The sequence below is a fragment of the Protomyctophum bolini genome (genome assembly GCF_963924005.1).
Source record: "Protomyctophum bolini genome assembly, chromosome: 15".
NCBI classification, from domain to species: Eukaryota; Metazoa; Chordata; class Actinopteri; order Myctophiformes; family Myctophidae; genus Protomyctophum; species Protomyctophum bolini.
The window spans coordinates 678,116-699,571 of record NC_137876.1 but is presented as its reverse complement, the minus strand read 5'-3'; the positions used below and the strand labels follow the sequence as shown (position 1 = coordinate 699,571).

General features: G+C 43.2%; 1 protein-coding gene across 1 annotated transcript in view; it reads right to left on the bottom strand.

The window, feature by feature from the left end:
- The window catches only part of LOC308329170 (uncharacterized protein), a gene marked incomplete at both ends in the record, with an annotated part of 22,163 nt that extends 2,462 nt beyond the window's left edge, over positions 1-19,701 (bottom strand). The window contains 4 exons of the mRNA XM_080783373.1: positions 13,526-14,029; positions 14,971-15,015; positions 16,760-17,110; positions 19,323-19,701. Coding sequence (XP_080639499.1) covers positions 13,526-14,029; positions 14,971-15,015; positions 16,760-17,110; positions 19,323-19,701 — 1,279 coding nt within the window. The remainder of the gene's footprint in view (positions 1-13,525; positions 14,030-14,970; positions 15,016-16,759; positions 17,111-19,322) is intronic.
- Positions 19,702-21,456: the final 1,755 nt, after the last annotated feature.

The window sequence follows — 21,456 nt, the reverse complement described above, 5'->3', positions numbered from 1 at the left end:
GGACCCCCATTAGAAAATATATGCCAGGGACCCCCATTAGAAAATATATGACAGGGACCCCCACTAGATATATATATATGACAGGGACCCCCATTAGAAAAGATTTTACGGCATTTCTATCTCTGGGACCCCCAATTTACAATCACTGTTAATTAGTAATATCAAAACATTTGTTTAGCAGAAATCGGCCTCCTGGTGGCGCCAAAGTGAAAGCGTTTATGATTTGAGGCATTTTGTTCAAAACGAGCTGCAAACGTCACATGTCCATCCGAGCCAATCTGGATGGAATATGAATAAATAAATCACACTTGATTGAGGGGTGCTCTTATCATCATTACATCATCATACATCACATTCCGTGCTCAGCCAATCAAATCATCACAAATGCAAATCACTTTTGGCGTCTTCACTTTTCTGCCCTCACTTTAATCCTCAATGTAACTTTGCTAAGCCAATCAAATCATCACTATATGGGGGGGATCAGCCAATCACAAGCCAATGTTTGTGTTCACACAAACGGACAAGGATGGACCAGTGTTGTTTTAGTCGACTAAAACTAAGACGCAAAATGTTCGTCGACTACGTTTTCCCACTGACGAAAACCACATGGAAACTAAATGAAAACTAATCTATGACGACTAAAACTAAGACTAAATATATTTACAATTTCGTCAACAAATAAACACTAGACTAAAATGTTAGGAAGGGACTAGTGGACTAGAGCAGTGGTTCCCACAGTGGGGTCCGGGGACCCCCAGGGGTCCTTGAGGGAGTTCCAGGGGGTCCCCAGATAAATTAGTTTGGAACCAAATGGACCCTTATGGGTCTGTAACTCTGAGAGTGTACAAATGGAACCAAATGGACTCTTATGGGTCTGTAACTCTGAGAGTGTACAAATGGAACCAAATGGACTCTTATGGGTCCGTAACTCTGAGAGTGTACAAATGGAACCAAATGGACTCTTATGGGTCTGTAACTCTGAGAGTGTACAAATGGAACCAAATGGACCCTTATGGGTCTGTAACTCTGAGAGTGTACAAATGGAACCAAATGGACTCTTATGGGTCTGTAACTCTGAGAGTGTACAAATGGAACCAAATGGACCCTTATGGGTCTGTAACTCTGAGAGTGTACAAATGGAACCAAATGGACCCTTATGGGTCTGTAACTCTGAGAGTGTAAAAATGGAACCAAATGGACTCTTATGGGTCTGTAACTCTGAGAGTGTACAAATGGAACCAAATCTCAGAGTTAAATTAAAATTGATTTTACAATATAAATTGGGGGTCCCAGAGACCGAAATATGGAGTAAGAACAGTCTCAAAATTCTCACAGTAATTAATACAGATTTGTAACTCACAAGTTCAGATCTGCAACTCACAAGAGTGAATTTGTGTTTCTCATCTGTGTTTTGTATCCGTGTTTCTCATCTGTGTTTTGTATCCGTGTTTCTCATCTGTGTTTTGTATCCGTGTTTGAATTGAAACACAAATACAAATCACAGATGCAGATTACAGATACAAAACAAATACAAATCACAGATGAGAAACACGGATACAAAACACAAATCTGAACTTGTGGATACAAAAGACAAATGTGAACCTGTGAGTTCACTCACATGAGTTGCAAATCTGTGAGACCTTTGAGACTACTTTTCAGACTCTTCTGACGTTGGGTGTTAAATCCCACTATTTACCATTGACTTACTGTTAACAACATTAGTATAATGTATAACTATAATAATAATATATAATTAATGGTGTAACTATTTACCATTGCGATAGCATGTGTTTTGTATTTTAAGCATCGATGCTTAGAAGAACTTCAGAGATTATTAAAATGAGGAGCATTAATATTATAATTCACAATAGTGCAGTGATATTCAAACTATTCAAATCATTAAGGTTAGGGGTTAATTTAATCTATCATCCACTTGTGTTATCAAACTCTTAAAGGTGCTGTAAGAGAATCTTTTGCTTAATAACCCCAGCCTACATATATTCTGGGGGAACATTAGCCCAAAACAAATGCCGATCTACAAGCTCACAATGCAATACTGCATTGTGATGTGAGACAGAAACTAGTCTAACGGACTGAAAGGGAATCTAAATATATAGCTTTGAAAAAAAAACAAGTTGACGCAAACATGGACAACTCCAGGCTAAATTAAGCTGGGAACATGATGATTTTACAGTTTGAGTTTGCCATGACAAATAATAAACTGCTGGTAAAAGTTTCGCCCAATGAAGCCTTTGCTTTAGGAGGTAAATATAGGCTCCAGACTTTTCTCTTATACAATTGGATTTAAACAAAAAGTCCAGTTACATTTTGTATGTGAGAAAATAGCCTTGTGTTCTGTGCGCTTATCAGCTGTCAAACACTTCCTCTTTTATTCATTTAAAATGTGACACGTTAGTTATGACATATTATAAGTTCACTTTGTCTTTTAGCCCTGAACTATAGCAGCCTATAATCATACAAACAATACATCTTTCCTTCATAGTGGCCAATAAAATCCCCCATATATATCCTCTCCAAACATTACATGGTCAAACACATCGCTAAAACTAAAAGTAAGCCTACCTGTCCTGGTATATCAGCCGAATAACACTTGTCTCGTCTCGTCCAGTAGAGAATGCTCCGTGTTGTGGATCAGCATGCAGCGGTTATATTTATATTAAGTGTTCCTCTCCTCGGCCGGTGTGTTGTTATTATGCCGGCTGTGTGCTGTGGGGTGATTCTCCTCTCCTCAGTGTACGGCCTGTCTATACACGGACGGACGGTATGTGTGTGAGAGCACAGGCAGCAGCAGCTCTGATCATAGCCATGGCGCAACAGTTGCGCCATGATGCAGGCAAAAATCCTGTTTTACGCGATCGCTATACATTTGCAATCAAAACGTATATATAAACATTCCGATTTCAAATATAAAGTACTCACAATTTGTCCCACGGGTGTTTAAATTATAATTAAATTCATTATAAAATGCGTGGATGCTTTCTTTTCCTGCCACTCCCCGAACATTTCTGGCCACAAACATTGTATTCCCGTTTTATACTATAGCCTAATTATACTCAATACTTTATTTTCTTAATTTTATTTCGTAGACATTGTAGATTTTTTGTATGTCGATCTTTGGATCCAACAGAAACACATTTTAACTAGCCTAATGGCAAGTGAAAATGTTTTTATGGTAAGACTTAAAAAAATAATATATATAGGCTATATTATTATTTAATCTTAAACATAGCCTTTTGTGACTGGTTGATGGATATATAAAACAATGACTCACTGACTGTGCATGTTTGTGTGTGTGCGTGTGCGTGTGCGTGTGTGTGTGTGTGTGCATCCTGGAGCACAGCACATTGTCAAAACCTTCACTTTTCTATAGCCTCCGCCGGAAGCCTTTGTGCAGATCTATCTGCAACCGTTGCAACACAACACAGTTAGGGCACTTTCACAATACGAACAAGAGGAAGAGGAACAATTTTGTTTGTTTGTTTGATTGCTTGTTTGTTTGTCTAGGAGAGGGGAGGGGAGGGGAGGGGAGGGGAGGGGAGGAGAAGAAGAGGAGAGGAGAGGAGAGGAGAGGAGAGGGGAGGAGAAGAAGAGGAGAGGAGAGGAGAGGAGGGGAGGGGAGGGGAGGGGAGGGGAGGGGAGGGGAGGGGAGGGAGAGGAGAGGAGAGGAGGGGAGGGGAGGGGAGGGGAGGGAGAGGAGAGGAGAGGAGAGGAGAGGAGAGGAGAGGAGAGGAGAGGAGAGGAGAGGAGAGGAGAGGAGAGGAGAGGAGAGGAGAGGAGAGGAGAGGAGAAGAAGAGGAGAGGAGGGGAGGGGAGGGGAGGGGAGGGGAGGGAGAGGAGGGGAGGGGAGGGGGGGGAGGGGAGAGGAGAGGAGAGGAGAGGAGAGGAGAGGAGAGGAGAGGAGAGGAGAGGAGAGGAGAGGAGAAGAAGAGGAGGGGAGGGGAGGGGAGGGGAGGGGAGGGGAGGGGAGGGGAGGGGAGGGGAGGGGAGGGGAGGGGAGGAGGGGAGGGGAGGGGAGGGAGGGGAGAGGAGAGGAGAGGAGAGGAGAGGAGAGGAGAGGAGAGGAGAGGAGAGGAGAGGAGAGGAGAGGAGAGGAGAGGGGAGGGGAGGGGAGGGGAGGGGAGGGGAGGGGAGGGGAGGAGAAGAAGAGGAGAGGAGAGGAGAGGAGAGGAGAGGAGAGGAGAGGAGAGGAGAGGAGAGGAGGGGAGAGGAGAGGAGAGGAGAGGAGAGGAGAGGAGAGGAGAGGGGAGGGGAGGGGAGGGGAGGGGAGGGGAGGGGAGGGGAGGAGAAGAAGAGGAGAGGAGAGGAGAGGAGAGGAGAGGAGAGGAGAGGAGAGGAGAGGAGAGGAGAGGAGAGGAGAGGAGAGGAGAGGAGAGGAGAGGAGAGGAGAGGAGAGGAGAGGAGAGGAGAGGAGAGGAGAGGAGGAGGGGAGGGGAGGAGAGAATACACACGCACAGCACGCACACGCAACTTGCAAGCCCAACTAACTGGTGTGTTGTTAAATAAATAAAGAACGAACACCTGCATGAATGAAATAAAGTTGTAGGCCTACCCTGTCTGTTTCCCTCTCACCTCGCATGCCTTGCTGTCATGTCCACGCACGCACCTACATGACACATGTGTCACTCTTTTGTGCCCATATATGGAGCTGCTTTGGGGACTCCTTATATGGTTATGGCTGAGTCATGGTGACATGAGTGTGATGGCGTGGTCCAACTTGTGCCCATATATGGAGCTGCTTTGGGGACTCCTTATATGGTCATGGCGGAGTTAAAAACATAACTTAAAAATAACTTAACTTAAATATGTACGAGCTGCGTTCGCTTCCCGCGTTTGCGCATCTTACTGGTTTAATATACAACAAGATATATTAGTGAACGAAAACCTGAACCTGAACCTGAACCATAATTAAATAAAAATTAGGCACACACACGCTGCTGTTTTGCAGGTGCTCCTCCTGTCCTGTCTGTCTCTCTCTATCACTGTGGTCCGTCCGTGACCAACTGACCATGCACGTTCGACAGTCTATTTAGTTTGCCTCCCAGTCGCTAGTCGCTGCAGTGGCTGCAGGACTGTCAACTGTCAATTATATTAATGTGCAGCCAAAATATATGGTAGGCCTACTGGTGGTGGTGGGCTGACTGGCTGGGTTAGCCTATACCTATCTCCGATGCGGTTCCCATGCACTTGCGCTGGGCTGGCACGGCACATTTGACATTCCAGTGACACGTCAGGTTTATTAAACGAGGAGGAGATTGCATACCGTAACTCCAGAAAGACATTGTTGGCCTGCTGTAGATTAGGCTACAGTACAGTATATAGGCTACCCATGCATGTTGGGACTCTCCGCAGCTGCATTGCACTATAGGCTACTTTCCAACGTCATGGAAATATTCCAGCACAGACAGCCTAAATCCTTGCATGTATGCGCTCATGCAAAACACTGTTTAAATGGCTTAAATCAAGCGCGATTTTAATTGTAAAGTTGGAAAGCTCCTACAAATTTCATATGACACAAAGACACATCTTGTAGGTCTATTCCTTTTTTCTTTTCATGTGTAGCCCATATACATACAGTTTTATATTAACATTTTAGGAGTGAATACATATGTTTCGATGCCTTTGGCATGCAGCCTCTCTGCTGGTCAAACAATGCTGCTCCGCCGTTCTACGACAGAAAAACAAGCGTACGCCAGCTCACGAGCAGACGTGAGTTTTGAACTTTGTCAAGTTCAATTTCAAGCTTTGCCGGAAATGGTAAATGTCGAAGATGTCGGTAATTTCGGTAATTTAGTGTGTGTGTGTGTGTGTGTGTGTGTGTGTGTGTGTGACGTGCGTGCGTGCATGCGTGTGTGTGTGTCACAGTGTGTGTGCGTGTGGGGGCGGGGCCTGGTGATTCTTGGTGTTGTCCTGGACAGTCAGCTCTCGTTCAAAACTCACATCACAGCTGTCACTCGATCCTGTAGGTTCACACTCTATAACATACGACGAATTAGACCGTTCCTCACCCAGGAATCAGCCCAGCTCCTAATCCAGACAACAGTCTTGTCAAAACTTGACTATTGTAACTCCCTCCTTACTGGCCTACCAGCATGTGCACTTAAGCCTCTCCAGCTGATCCAAAATGCTGCAGCTCGCTTGGTCTTCAACCAGCCAAAATTCTCACATGTCTCCCCCCTGCTCCGCTCCCTCCACTGGCTCCCGGTCGCTGCCCGCACAGAATACAAAACCCTGATGCTGGCATTCAAAGCAACCAAAGGTATGGCTCCCCCATATCTTGCAAGTATGATCGAACCCTACAAACCCTCCCGCTCACTCAGATCAGCCAACGCAGGGAAGCTGGAAGTACCCTCACTAAAAACGCCGGGACAACGCTCCACACGTCCCAAACTCTTCTCCCTTCTGGCTCCAAAACTGTGGAATGCACTTCCCATTGCAGTCAGAACTGCAGCATCACTCCCAATCTTCCGCCGTAGTCTGAAAACCCACCTTTTCAGACTCCATCATGGCCCATAGCACTTACCCCACCCCCTTAGATAGCAATTCTAGTAGTCATAGCACGTCATAGTACATATGTGTAGCATAGTAGTATAGATGTATAGCTTATATGTATAGTTTCATTATAGATATTCCACTGTTACTTTCTTAGCTACGCATGTTTCATGATAAATGTCTTTATGTGATGTATTCCCATGCTTTTGTTCTTGCTTAATGTAAGTCGCTCTGGATTAAGAGCGTCTGCTAAATGCCTAAATTGTAAATTGTAAATTGATTCTGAAAAATGTTCGTTGACTGCCTTTCTTACACTAAATGAAAAGCTATGATGACTAAAACTAAAGACTAAATCTATTGACAATTTCGTCAACAAATAAAAACTAGACTAAAATGTGAGTAGTAGAGAATAGTGGAAAAGAGATCCAGTAGAACTTAAAGACAATTAAGTCATTTTCCACTTGCTTGTAGATCTGCTATTTTCAGCGTGTAAAATCAACCATTACGACGTCATCAAAGGCCCGCCAAAACACATTTATCATGAAACATGCGTAAGCTAAGAACGTAACAGTGGAATATATTATATAATGGAACTATACACTATTGGGTGTCTGCAGTTCTGAACTACCTAACTACCTAGAACTACTGTAGTTCTGACTGTAATGGGAAGTTCATTCCATAGTTTTGGAGCCAGAAGGGAGAAGAGTTTGGGACGTGTGGAGCGTTGTCCCAAAATATAGGTCCCTTATTCAAAATCTACTTGAGTAAAAGTACAAACATGTTTGGCATAAAAATGTACTTAAAGTATATAGGCTATACCGAAAGTTAAAAAAGTACTCATCTTCACATTTTCAAAGTGTGTAGAAGGAACAGTACTGGGAACTGGTAATGGTAATACTCCAGGACAGTATAAATACCTCCTCATTGTACTGAAGTAAGAGTTGAGCACAAACTACAAACACTACACACAGGGCAGCCCTCATGGATTTACAACGACCTAATGCTGCCCCCATGTGGCCGCTGGTGGGAAACACACCCATAGACAGCTGCACTGCACTTTGGGATGCTTTTGAATTATTATCCAATCAACTGCAGACTTCATATCTTCACATCAAAGATCCATCACTTATTTATGTATTCAGCATCTGAGCCACGGAACCACCATTTGATGACATTTAGCCTCTCACTTCACACAGGTGTGATTTGCTTTATAATGGGATGAATGTAGAGTTGCAACACATTCCACTGACTTGTATTAAACAATGTTAAACTCACTAACATTGCAGCTGTGCGGAAAGCTTGAATTATCCCCTTTCTGGGTTTTTTTTCTCAATAATTTTTATCCCACGATTTTGTAACCCACTTTTCACCCCTGTGTCAATCATCTACTGTGATCCTGGGCTCTACACACCCTCCACCAACCTAGTCCCCATATATGGGGGACAAGGGGAGACCAACCTAGTCCCCATATATGGAGGACAAGGGGAGACCAACCTAGTCCCCATATATGGGGGACAAGGGGAGAGCAACGGACTTGAACTCATGCTTCCTTCATGCCTGAGTGTCCAAGTTGCTCCTTTACACCTGACAGGGGGGAGTTTCCCTGGTTGGACGTAGCGCGTGGAAGGAACACGTTATTCCAACCAGTTCCTTTCCCCTCCATCAGGCGCCCCGGCTGGCCAGGGGGAGGCAGTTTAGTGACCAGGATTACTGCATGTTTTTTGTGAGGGTACCTACCCTAGGGGACACGGGGAGAACATGCAAAGTCCACACAGAAAGGCCCTTTCGCCAACCCCGCCTCGGGTATGGGCACTGATGACGCAGAGGAGGAAACACGCCGCCAGCACCCACAGCGTCCCGAGCGGGAATCGAACCCAGGACCTTCTTAGCTGTGAGGCGACAGCACTACCAACTGTGCCCGAATTATCCTCTTTCAAACTGCAATGCGTTTGTTTCATAAAAATCCACCAGACATTGATCATGTTGCTACTTTCTGTCTGTGCCCTGGTATTTTTTCTAAGTGTTGGAGATTGGAAGCACTCGTTTTCATTATCGGGTCGTGCTGCTGCCTCCTGCATTATGTGAAGGTTCTAATCAGGCGCTACGCAGGGCCGTTCAGTGACTTACATCACAAACACTTAGAGAAAGAATCACCTGCACAGAATGTAGCATCATAACAACAGGTCTACGGTGGATTTTTATGAATCAAACGCTTTGCAGTTTGAAAGAGGATAAAACGTTTTCCCTACAGCTGCAATATGTTGGTGAGTTTAACGTCCTTTAATACAAGCAGATTGGACATTTAATTTGGATCAATGCGATGTCACTGGATGGTATTATGGTATTGCAACTATAGATTATTAAAAGATAATCTAGTGTTGCAAACTGCGGCTATACAGTCCCCCCCCCCCCCCCCATTTGATACACTTGTTTTAACAATGTCCCCTTCTCTCTCAAACTTCTAAACAAATGACTGTGTTTTAATAATGTCCCCTTCTCTCTCAAACTTCTAAACAAATGACTGTGCAGCAGACAAGTCTACAATTGTAGTTTTGGCCTATTTTAATTACCTCTACAGTTGTGTGTGTATATATATATATATATATATATATATATATATATATATATATATACACACACACACACACACACACACACACACACACACACACACACACACACACACACACACACACACACACGGGCAAGAATAATTCTAACATAAAGACTGGCCTAAACAGATGCTCAGAGAATAGGAAACAGAAATCAACACCTGAAAAAAACAAAAACAAGAATGTATCAGGAACTCCAGATATATATATATACGGTTTGATACTTACATTAAGTACACTGGTGAGGTCATCTGGTGAGGTCATCCATGAGGTCATCCATGAGGTCATCCATGGTAGTATGTTTGATGAGAAGTGTTCTTCCTCTAGGAATACTAATGCTCTCCATGAATGTTAGACACACTGGAAGTAGATTACTCTTTTAAAAACAAGAAATGAGCCCACAGTGATATTTGTCAGGTGAAAAGAAGCGCTGCTTTCTTTATTTAGTGACAAACGCTCAATCCTCTCAAACTGGCCAGGTCTCAATCATAACATTACGTTACATAACATTGGGTGTCTCTAAAGATTTATGTTACCTGCTTCCTGTCACCTGTTTTCCTGGTAATGTGACCTGAGTAACCAATACATGAACAGCATCGTGTGGTGGCAGCCAATCAGGACTAGGTCCTCAGCATGACTCATGTAGGTCATTGAGGGAGTTCCAGGGGGTCCGGGGACCCCCGGGGTCCTTCAGGGAGTTCCAAGGGGTCCCTAGATAACATTAATTATGAATTGAGTGGCAAAACCATACCTATATTAGATTGTTAGCACCATTCAACTTCCCCAATTGAGTACTTACACGAAGACAATGATTTATTGTATTACACATTTTACATTTTTAAATATGCAAATTAGGCATTATGTAGGAAAATATGCAAAATAATCAAAAATATGAAAAAGGTACTACTGTGGAAGGGTTATCGTGATTTAATTTACTTGTATTGATCCTTTAAACAATTTAATATAGGGTATAGTTTGCCCACCAATTTTGGAGCTCTGGCTCATGGACTAAAAACCAAAAAGAACTGAGCCGGTTTCCTCTGGGAACCAACTGGTGGAAAAGGGGTCTCAGAGTTAAACTTACAGTGATTTTACAATATAAATTGGGGGTCCCAGAGATAGAAATGACATTAAATGGGGGTCTGTAGACTATATATGCATGTCAAACTGGGGGTTTCTGTGGTCTGGGGTTTTTCTGGCTCTGCTGTTGCCTGTTTGTGATGTCACAACATGTCACTGTTTTCACTGTTTGCCTGTTTTCATTGCAGCTCAAAAGGCTTCCAAACCCCAGAGAAAACTGAAGTGAGGGGTACTCTTATCAATCATCTTACAACATCAAGGAGGGAATTCAGTATAGCTTGGTGATGTAATGATGATGTAATGGTGATGTAATGATGATTACATCACCCCCCTTCCCCCCCATATAAAACTCTCAGTGACTACTTTGAACGAGCTACGTTAAGGTTGGCCAATCAGGGCAGAGAATTATTATTCAAGTAATATTATTGTTTAATAAATAATAGTAATTGACAGAAGATATTTTCCAATTCTTTTCAAAAATAGCATACAAGCTCACAGTGTGGCAGAAAGTAACGCAAGTACCTTTTATTATAATATATTTATCTATATATTTATATATCACAGTGTGGCAGAAAGTAGAGCATCTTAATAAAATACCAGAGCACTCCACTGGTCTCCACGTACTGTACTTATTATTAATTTAGACATGTATCCACCAATCATAATCTAGACAGCTCTAAATTATCACTATTGTTAGTTACTTGATATCAACTCTTCATCCAATCATATTCGAATCATAATCTAGACAGTTATTTGATATCAACTCTTTTCACGTAAACCCACAACATGACGACATCATGGAAATAAGGCCTTTTTATTTTTATCAAGCAAAGATAACACATTGTGAAAGGACATTAGCATACGATAAAAACAAAAGTAAACATATAAAACAATAAAACTAAATTCTGCTTCTCCAAGTTTAGGGACAAAAAGCAGAGCTTTCCTCCAGACGACCTGAGAGGTCTGGATGGTTCATGATGTCAACACAAGATCACAAATGTATGTTGGTCCCGAAACCACTTAAAGATGTATAAACCAACAGTAGTATTTTAAACAATTCACATCTTTATAAACCAACAGTACCATTTAAACCATTTAAAGATGCAGATTTATAAACCAACAGTAGTATTTTATAGATTCTTTGACAGGCTGATTGATTGACAGGCAGATCTGTTGTTAAGTTAACTTGTTACTCAGTGTTAAGTTAGGATCTGTTGCAGCTTAACGTTAAAATGCATCCAGAGAAAACGAGATGAACACTTTTATCCAAGCCTGGCATGTTTTATTCATGGGGCTGTGCACACATCATTCTCACGGTGACACGGCCCTCACTGAATTAACTCAACTACTAGTCTACTTGCCAGCCCTTAAAAATCTATATTTTTCATTTCCTTAAAAATGTACATTTTGGAGTTATGAGGTTTCCTCCAAACAGCAACGATATGCAATGCTGGACTATACTGGTACAGGTACTATAGGAGGATGTGGTGACACATCCTTGACACCCTACCTATACATACCTTGTGTCTCGGCGCCTCACTGTGGCACAAACGTAATATTACACCATCAACAATAATATATATTATTTTTTTTATCCCATGATTTTGTAACCCATTTTTCACCCCTGTGTCAATCATCTAATGTGATCCTGGGCTCTACACACCCTCCACCAACCTAGTCCCCATATATGGGGGACAAGGGGAGAGCAACGGACTTGAACTCATGCTTCCTTCATGCCTGAGTGTCCAAGTTGCTCCTTTACACCTGACAGGGGGGGAGTTTCCCTGGTTGGACGTAGCGCGTGGAAGGAACACGTTATTCCAACCAGTTCCTTTCCCCTCCACACCATCAACAATAAACAGTATTATACACTTCAACTGCAGAGGACATGATGAATTTTCACGTTGACTCTTCAGTGGTAAAAATAAAATAAAATAAAATGAGGAAAAAAAGCTTTTGTTCATGATACCCAGGTTCAAATCCCAGATAGGACATTAAGGTTACATAGTGTAGATCTTAGGTTCAAATCCCAGATAGGACATTAAGGTTACATAGTGTAGATCTTACAATATCTTCATGTAACATAAAATTAAAATGATTTTGAGTTCCTGTGTCCTTACAGGCTTATAGCAGTGTTGTCTATCTATAATCATGGTCTGTTGACACTTCTCTGCTCTCTCCTCATTTCCCTGAAACTAGTTGCATAAGAAAAGCTCTGGAAACATCATTATGTACACACGGTTAGCATGTTAGGCTAAACCGTAGAGTTAGCATGTTAGACTAAGACGTAAGGTTAGCGTGTCAGGCTAAGACGTAGGGTTAGCGTGTCTGGTTAAGACGTAGGGTTAGCGTGTCTGGCTAATCGGTAGGCGGTGGCTTCAGCTGCAGAAGGTCACAAAGGTTATGATCCAGTTTATCGATCACTTTAATCATGAATGAACTGGGCTTGTTTCCCTTTCTACGCACCATGTCGATAAGGAGGCGTGCTTTGTCTTGTGTGAGTCTTTCCAGATTGACGGTGTCCATTTCTTCATCAGTGATGAATTCTTGATCCACAAGTTCGTCCAGCAAGTTGTTCAAGGTGGGGCCTGAGATTCTTTTGATGAACTCCAACCTGAATTTCCTCAGCCTGTTCTCTGCTCCTTCGATGACCTGGGTCGCATGTTGCTGAGAGGCAGAAGCACCTTGAAGAAGGAGGATTCATTTGATTATTAGTGGCGTAATTATAAAATAACCAAGATAATATATTACAGCACAATTTTACTGTGGTAGAGGTTTGGGTTGTATGGTTACGTTGTCATGATGTAATACTGGAGAGATCTGGCTCTGTTACTGTAACTGAGACAGATATCTGGCTCTGTTACTGTAACTGAGACAGATATCTGGCTCTGTTACTGTAACTGAGACAGATATCCGGCTCTGTTACTGTAACTGAGACAGATAGCTGGCTCTGTTACTGTAACAGAGACAGATATCTGGCTCTGTTACTGTAACAGAGACAGATATCTGGCTCTGGAAACATCATTATTTACACACGGTTAGCATGCTAGACTAAACCGTAGAGTCAGCATGTTAGGTGACGATGCATCCTTTCACATAATGTAACTACAGCAGACTAACACACAACTACTTAATTGTACAGTAATCTCCATATGTTCATATAAACTCAACAGTCTGAGGCTGTACAGCAATAATTCACTCACGTTTCTCGTCTGCCTCCATCTGTCTCTGTTCTCTGATCTTCTCCAGTTCACTCTTCATTTCTTTCATTTGAGCTGCGTTGTCCTTCTGGTCCTGGGCCAACTTTTGCTGTTCTCTCTTACTATCCTCAAGCTCTTTGATGATGTCTTCTCTTTCTTTCATTTGAGCTGCGAGCTTCTCTGCGCGGTCCATCTGGTCCTGGGTCAGTTTCTGCTGCTCTGTCTTACTGTCCTCAAGCTCTTTGATGGCGTCTTCTTGTTCTTTCATTTGAGCTGCGAGCTTCTCTGCGCGGTCCTTCTGGTCCTGGGTCAGTTTCTGCTGCTCTCTCTTACTGTCCTCCAGCTCTTTGATGGCGTCTTCTCTTTGTTTCATTTGAGCTGCGAGCTTCTCTGCGCGGTCCTTCTGGTCCTGGGTCAGTTTCTGCTGCTCTCTCTTACTGTCCTCCAGCTCTTTGATGGCGTCTTCTCTTTGTTTCATTTGAGCTGCGAGCTTCTCTGCGTTGTCCTTCTGGTCCTGGGTCAGTTTCTGCTGCTCTCTCTTGCTCTCCTCCATCGCTGTGATGGAGTTCTGCAGTTCTCTCTCTCTCTCCTTCAGTTGAGTCGTCAGCTTCTCGACTTGGTCGCTCTCTAAAGTTGGAAGAAAAATGTTACGCTGCTGTAAACCAAACCAAACTGCAGAAGATCCTAAAGGCCCAACTCGCTGCTCTGCGTCACATTTAACATCCTTCAGCCACATCTTCAGAGGGAATGATGTCATACTGTGTCTGTAGAACAACTGACTGCTAGGAGGATGTCATACTGTGTCTGTAGAACAACTGACTGCTAGGAGGATGTCATACTGTGTAGAACAACTGACTGCTAGGAGGATGTCACTGTGTAGAACAACTGACTGCTAGGAGGATGTCATACTGTGTCTGTAGAACAACTGACTGCTAGGAGGATGTCATACTACATATGACTACATGTTGTAAAGACTACAACATCATGATCACATGACTAAATGTTGTAAAGACTACATCATGATCACATGACTAAATGTTGTAAAGACTACAACATCATTATCACATGACTAACTAGAACATACGTTTAGATAATGGACCACAGCTGTTTTAACATCCTCATAATGAGGTCTATAAACACAGGTCAACTCACAGGTTAACGGAGGCCGAGTGTGAGAAAGAGACAGATCTACTGTGTGCAGTTCTAGGATATTTTATTTATGTTATAAGATGGTGTTGTAAAAGTCATTGGTTGACTTGACTGGCTGATGAGAGGGTGGCAGAAGTCTCTTATGTTAAAATGCTGTATTAAAATAATTGAGTACCACAGACGAAAAACTGTCCAAATGTCATTCTGACCCCTCCACGAAAAGGCCTCGTTGTCCTGACCCCTTATCTATCATTTATACATTATGGATAAATAGTTTGGACTGTTTTTAAAGAAGTATTGCAGCTTGTCTGGAAATCTTCTCTATTTCTCCTATACAGTCCAAACAAAACAGTTTGTGAAATAATCTTTGTTGAGAATTAGGCCAAACAAGAATATTTAATATATATGTGTGTGTTTACCTTTAAACTGCACTGGCACAGATGAAACCACTGCTTTGGGCTTTGCTGTAAGAAATAAGACCACATTTAAATTAAATTAAAATGCAAACATATGAAATAATTTGACCGAATACGGAACCAACTGTTCCGTTGTTATGTTAACCGTTTCCCCGCCACGATTAATTAATAACATGCCAGGATATCGCTACGTTCAACCCGTATTTTGAAGATCCAAAACACTGACAGGATGTTTCATTATAATTGTTGTATCCCACGATTTTGCAACCCAGTTTCTTTCACCCATGCAGTGCCAATTATCTAATGTAATCCTGGGCGCTACACTCCCTCTGCCAACCTGTGGGGGGCAGCGGACTGACTTCATGCCTCCTCCTATGCATGAGGAGTCCAAGCTGCATCTTTTCACCTGACAGGGGCGAGATTCCCTGGCTGGACGTAGCGCGTGGAAGGAACACGTTATTCCGGCCAGTTCTTTTCCCCTCCATCAGGCGCCCCGGCTGTTTAGAGGTAGTTTAGAGACCAGGATTACTGCATGTTTTTGTGAGGGTACCTACCCTAGGGGACACGGGGAGAACATGTGAGGGTATCTACCCTAGGGGACACGGGGAGAACATGTGAGGGTATCTACCCTAGGGGACACGGGGAGAACATGTGAGGGTATCTACCCTAGGGTACACGGGGAGAACATGCAAACTCCAAACAGAAAGGCCTTTTCGCCAACCCCGCCTTCGGGTATGGGCACTGATGACGTGGAGGAGGGAACACGCCCCCAGCACCCACAGCGTCCCCAGCGGGAATCGAACCCTGCAGGACCTTCTAGCTGTGAGGCGACTGTGCCACCTGTGCCACCGCGCCCCTACTGCGACAGGATGTTGTGTGAGCTTAATGGTGTGTGTGTTGACTCTCACCGGGTGTTATTGTTTGCCTGGACGCTGAGAAGCACTGGCCGGCGCCATTACTGCAACCGCCAGGCTCCGTGCAATAAGCGTTGTTTTGACCAGAATTGCCGCCCGGGGGATTTGGAGACTAAAGCGACTGAAAGAGTGTGTGCGTGTGTGCACACGCGCGTACACAAATCAAGATGGCGCAGTGTCTAAGCTAACAACAGCTAGCCGAAGCCAATGTCTTTCCACTAGATCGATCAAACACATTTATACAACTGAATAAACGTAGCTACGTATTTTGGCAGCGTCACTTCCCGACAAATAACACAGGCTTCTTTGGCGGAGAAAATGTTAATTAACCTATGACTGTGTGTCAAACACACAGTCATAGTTAGATGCATTAATAAAGCATGTCAGTGATATTAGATGTCGCGTTCATGTCAACGAACCCCAGAATTATCTGTATTTGGCTTCCGACCCCAATCTGAAAATATGTAGTTCCACGGACCCCCCAGAAGCAAATATTTGAGTTAAAAATCACACCTGTGTGAAGTGAGGGGCACTATTATCATCTTAAGATGATTAGGTGATGTAATAATGACGTAAAACAAACGGTGACAAAACAAACATTACATTTTCCCTTCATTGTCAATGGCGTTAAAAAAACCTAAAAAATTACATTTAACCTGCATATAGGAAGGGCTAGCACCCCTCAAAAACATTTGCTCTAAAAGAATACATATTCAACGATTTGCACCACATTTTCACGATCTTTAAAAAATAGCAGATCTACAAGCTCGTAGCGCGGCACCGAGTAGATCTGCTATTTTTCAATAGCTAAAGTATAACATAATGCAGAAAACTCCTAAAGTAAAGCGGTTCCCGTCCTGAATGGGATAAATACTCACTGGCAGGTGTTGGTGCTGCTGGACTTCCTGTTCCATGATGACCATTTCCTGCCACCATCTCCTCTATCTTCTCTAACAGCTGTGTGACCTGAGTGTCATCACCTCTGTTCCTATTGTTGAAGACATGATACCTGTTCCCACATTTCTCTACCAGGCTCTGGAGGGCCTCTCCTTCACTCTCAATGTGATGCTCAATGGATCTACCTCCTAGACGGTCTCCACCGGTGAACAGTATCATAGAGTGATTCCACACTGACTCACTGAGAAGCTGCATGTGTTCCTCCATGTATTTATACTCATCAGCTGGATATGACTGACCTACTGCTATAGCCAGGAGGAGAGCATGTGGACCTGGAGGACACAGAGATGAACTAAGAACTATCTCCTGTTTGATCAGCTCAGATGTTTCATTTAAAGAGTGATCAGAAAACCATCCTGGAGTGTCGACCACAGTGACATGTCTCCCTGCTACGTCTCCCTGTCTCTTCTCACACTGACCTGTTGTCTCTAAACTAAACTGCTCTGATTCTGAACCCAGGATGGTGTTTCCTGATGAACTCTTCCCTGATGTTTTATGTCCCAGAAGTGTGATTCCCATCTCTGACAGATGGAGGTCATCACCTAAAATATAAGAAAGAATACATTAAGAGTGTGTGTGTGTGTGTGTGTGTGTGTGTGTGTGTGTGTGTGTGTGTGTGTGTGTGTGTGTGTGTGTGTGTGCGTGTGTGTGCGTGTGTGTGTGTGTGTGTGTGTGTGTGCGTGTGTGCGTGCGTGCGGCTGGCTTCCGACCCCCATCTGAAAATATTTAGTCCCACGGACCCGCCAGAAGCAACGACTTGACATTTGCTCTGAAAGAATACATATTCAACGATTTGCGCCACATTTTCACAATCTTTCAAAAATAGCAGCTCTACAAGCTCGTAGCGCAGCACCAAGTAGATATTCACTGTCAGATAAATATCTGCGCTACGAGCTTGTAGATCTGCTATTTTTTAGTGCGTGTGTGTGTGCGTGCGTGCGTGTGTGCGTGCCACACACGCACTGCTGCACGATGCGCGATGTGGTCCACAGCGCAGAGAGAGAGAGGGGGAGAGTCGGGAGACGCGCTGCGCTCTGATCATGTTCAAGACGGATATCTCGTGTTGTCATTATAGTGCATTAAAAGTAAAGACGGTTGTATCCACACTCAAAATGCACACCTTCCCGGTCGGCCAACCCGGTAGCAACCCTCACCAACCCCTGATGAACTTAACCATTATTTCACTGATAGTCTATGCAACGTCGCCCCGGAGGATTATGAATTGCAGCCTGGTTAAAAGCACTCGGAGAAATTAATTAATTAGAACAAATTAACCAAATGGTTCGGATGTTCACTCGGAAATTCCTGCAAATGTTCGAGTCCTAAAAACAGGGCTAGGGTACAGCCTTAGTGTGTGCGCGTGGCACTGGCAGTGAGGTGTTTTTATGTTAGGCTGTACTTGGTTCAATCAGTGTTGCCATGTCTGCTTATCATAAGTGACTTTAGGCTTGTTTTTCTGTAAAGTCAATTGTAAATATTACTGTTAGGGGTTAATAGAACCTATGCATTGTTTGTGGTGAACTATCCCTTTAAAGCAGTGGTTCTCTAACATGTTCCTGTATTTTTCCACAGACCTCCATCTGAACATAGATTTTGAGGTTTATTTTGAAAACACACCAGCAGATATACAAGCTCACAACGTGACACATCATGACGCGGGGTGAGCTTGTAGATCTGCTATTTTCAAATGGTTGATAGTTTTAAAGTGCTCATGTGACCTACAGTCACTTCCTTTAAGATCGTATTCATAGACGTGGTCACTTATTTCTGTCTCAACACTGGCAACCCTGGGATCAGAGTGGTTGAACTGGACAACTCTGTTTAGTTTTCATGGAATAACAGTCGACTAAAATAGTTATTATTGACTAAAACAGTCTAACATTTAAACTAAAACTAGACTATAGAATAAAAGTGGACTAAATAGTTATTGACTAAATCTAGTCCAACAGGTTTGGTAACTAAAACTGTGGAACTGTGGAATAAAAGTCGACTAAAATAGTTATCATTGACTAAAACTAGTCTAACGTTTCAACAGTTTTAACCCATTCAGACCTGACGTCGAAATGAAAAAAAAAAAGTATTCTGAAAGGATATATATTCAAAGATTTGTGCCACATTTTTGCCGTAGTGCGGCACCGCTTGTAGGTCTGCTATTTTTCAATAGCTAAAGTATAACATAATCCTTAAAACACCAAAAGGGGTTCACACACACACACACACACACACACACATTTTTCAAAAATAGCAGACCTACAAGCTCATAGCGCGCCACTCGGTGGCGTGCTATGAGCTTGTAGTTCTGCTATTTTTCTATAGCTAAAGTATAACATAATGCTTAGTTAAAACACCAAAAGGGTTCCCCGTTCAGAATGGGTTAAATGTGTTGATTTGTTTCCATGGTGATCATTGATTAAACAGTCCAGCTGTGTCTGTGTAGCTGAGATGTTAGTGACAGATGTGATTTCAATGTAAATAATGACCTACCCATCTTTGACCTGATGCTCTCTCGTTGTTTCTTCACCTTCATCTGTCGTCGCGTTGCTCCCTCATCCTGGGTTCTCCTTTTCTTCTCAGTCTCCTCTAAGACTCTTCTGTCTATCTCTAAACAGCCTCCTTTCTCTCCTGCCACCATCTGCTCTATCTTCTCTAACAGCTGTGTGACCTGAGTGTCATCACCTCTCCATCTCCTATTGTTGAACACATGATACCTGTTCCCACATTTCTCTACCAGGCTCTGGAGGGCCTTTCCTTCACTCTCAATGTACTGCTCAATGGATCTACCTCCTAGACAGTCTCCCTGTGTGAACAGTATCACAGAGTGATTCCACACTGACTCACTGAGAAGCTGCATGTGTTCCTCCATGTTTTTATACTTATCAGCTTTACGTGACTGATCTGCTCTTATAGCCAGGAGGAGAGCATGTGGACCTGGAGGACACAGAGATGAACTAAGAACTATCTCCTGTTTGATCAGCTCAGATGTTTCATTTAGAGAGTAATTAGTAAACCATCCTGGAGTGTCAACCACAGTGACATGTCTCCCTGCTACGTCTCCCTGTCTCTTCTCACACTGAGCTGTTGTCTCTGAACTAAACTTCCCTGATTTTGAACCCAGGATGGTGTTTCCTGATGAACTCTTCCCTGAGCATGTAGGTCCCAGAAGTGTGATTCTCATCTCTGAGAGTTTCTCACTAGAGCCTGGAAATACAAGATAAATAGTCATAAATGTTCTCATATTACTTTAGAATTGTAATGAATCAGAACAATATTATAATATCAATCATTGATTGGTTAACCTGATGATGAGGTCATCTTTGCCCGTGTACTGGTCATCTTCTTCTATCTCTGTCACGTGACCAGAAATCTAGGAAAATAAATGTCACAAAGATTATGAAAAAAATTGGCCACTGCAGGGACTCATTTGCATAAATACATAGACGCTGTTATGTACCTGGCCTAGGGGGTGCCAAGATACACAACAAAAAACAGGGGAGACGCAGTTGACCAAAGAAATAGAATTTATTAACTAAACAAAACTGTAAATTAAGGAACAAATCATGATGGAACCGATGAAGTGTGGAGATCAGTAGTCAGTGGTGTAGTGCGTGTATGCATGAGTGAAGTGTATGTGTGTGCGTGTTGTATGGATTAACATAAATGTTGAGAAGTGTGCATGGTGGAGTGCAGGAGGCAAATGAAAGGAACAGATCTGGGGAAGGACTGGGGAAGCAGGCATTTATAGGGCGTCGACACCCGGGCCCAGGTGCGAGCCACTTAGGCTGAACATCATGTCTAGCTCTGCTCCCCAATCCTATTGGATACAAAGAACAGAGGTTACTATAGGGCAAACCGTAAACACAACATATACCTAAACCAGACAACTATAGAGTAATATACATATAACACAATATAGGGAACCGTCACAACGCCTCATTGGCCACTGGGACTCATTTGCATAAATACGTAGACACCACACAGAAAGGCCCTTTTAAATCATGCCAGGGACCCCCATTAGAAAAGATATGTCAGGGACCCCCATTAGAAAATATATGACATGCAGTAATCCTGGTCTCTAAACTGCTTCCCCCTGGCCAGCCGGGGCGCCTGATGGAGGGGAAAGGAACTGGTTGGAATAACGTGTTCCTTCCACGCGCTACGTCCAACCAGGGAAACTCCCCCCTGTCAGGTGTAAAGGAGCAACTTGGACACTCAGGCATGAAGGAAGCATGAGTTCAAGTCCGTTGCTCTCCCCTTGTCCCCCATATATGGGGACTATAGGTTGGTCTCCCCTTGTCCCCCATATATGGGGACTAGGTTGGTGGAGGGTGTGTAGAGCCCAGGATCACATTAGATGATTGACACAGGGATGAAAAATGGGTTACAAAATCGTGGGATAAAAAAAATATATATTAAAAAAAAAGAAAATATATGACAGGAAACCCCCTTTAGAAAATATATGACAGGGACCCCCATTAGAAAATATATGACAGGGACCCCCATTAGAAAATATATGACAGGGACCCCCATGTGTGTTTGTACACACATGGTTTAGCAGAAATCGGCCTCCTGGTGGCGCTATAGCAGGCCAAAGTGAAAGCGTTTATGATTTGAGGCATTT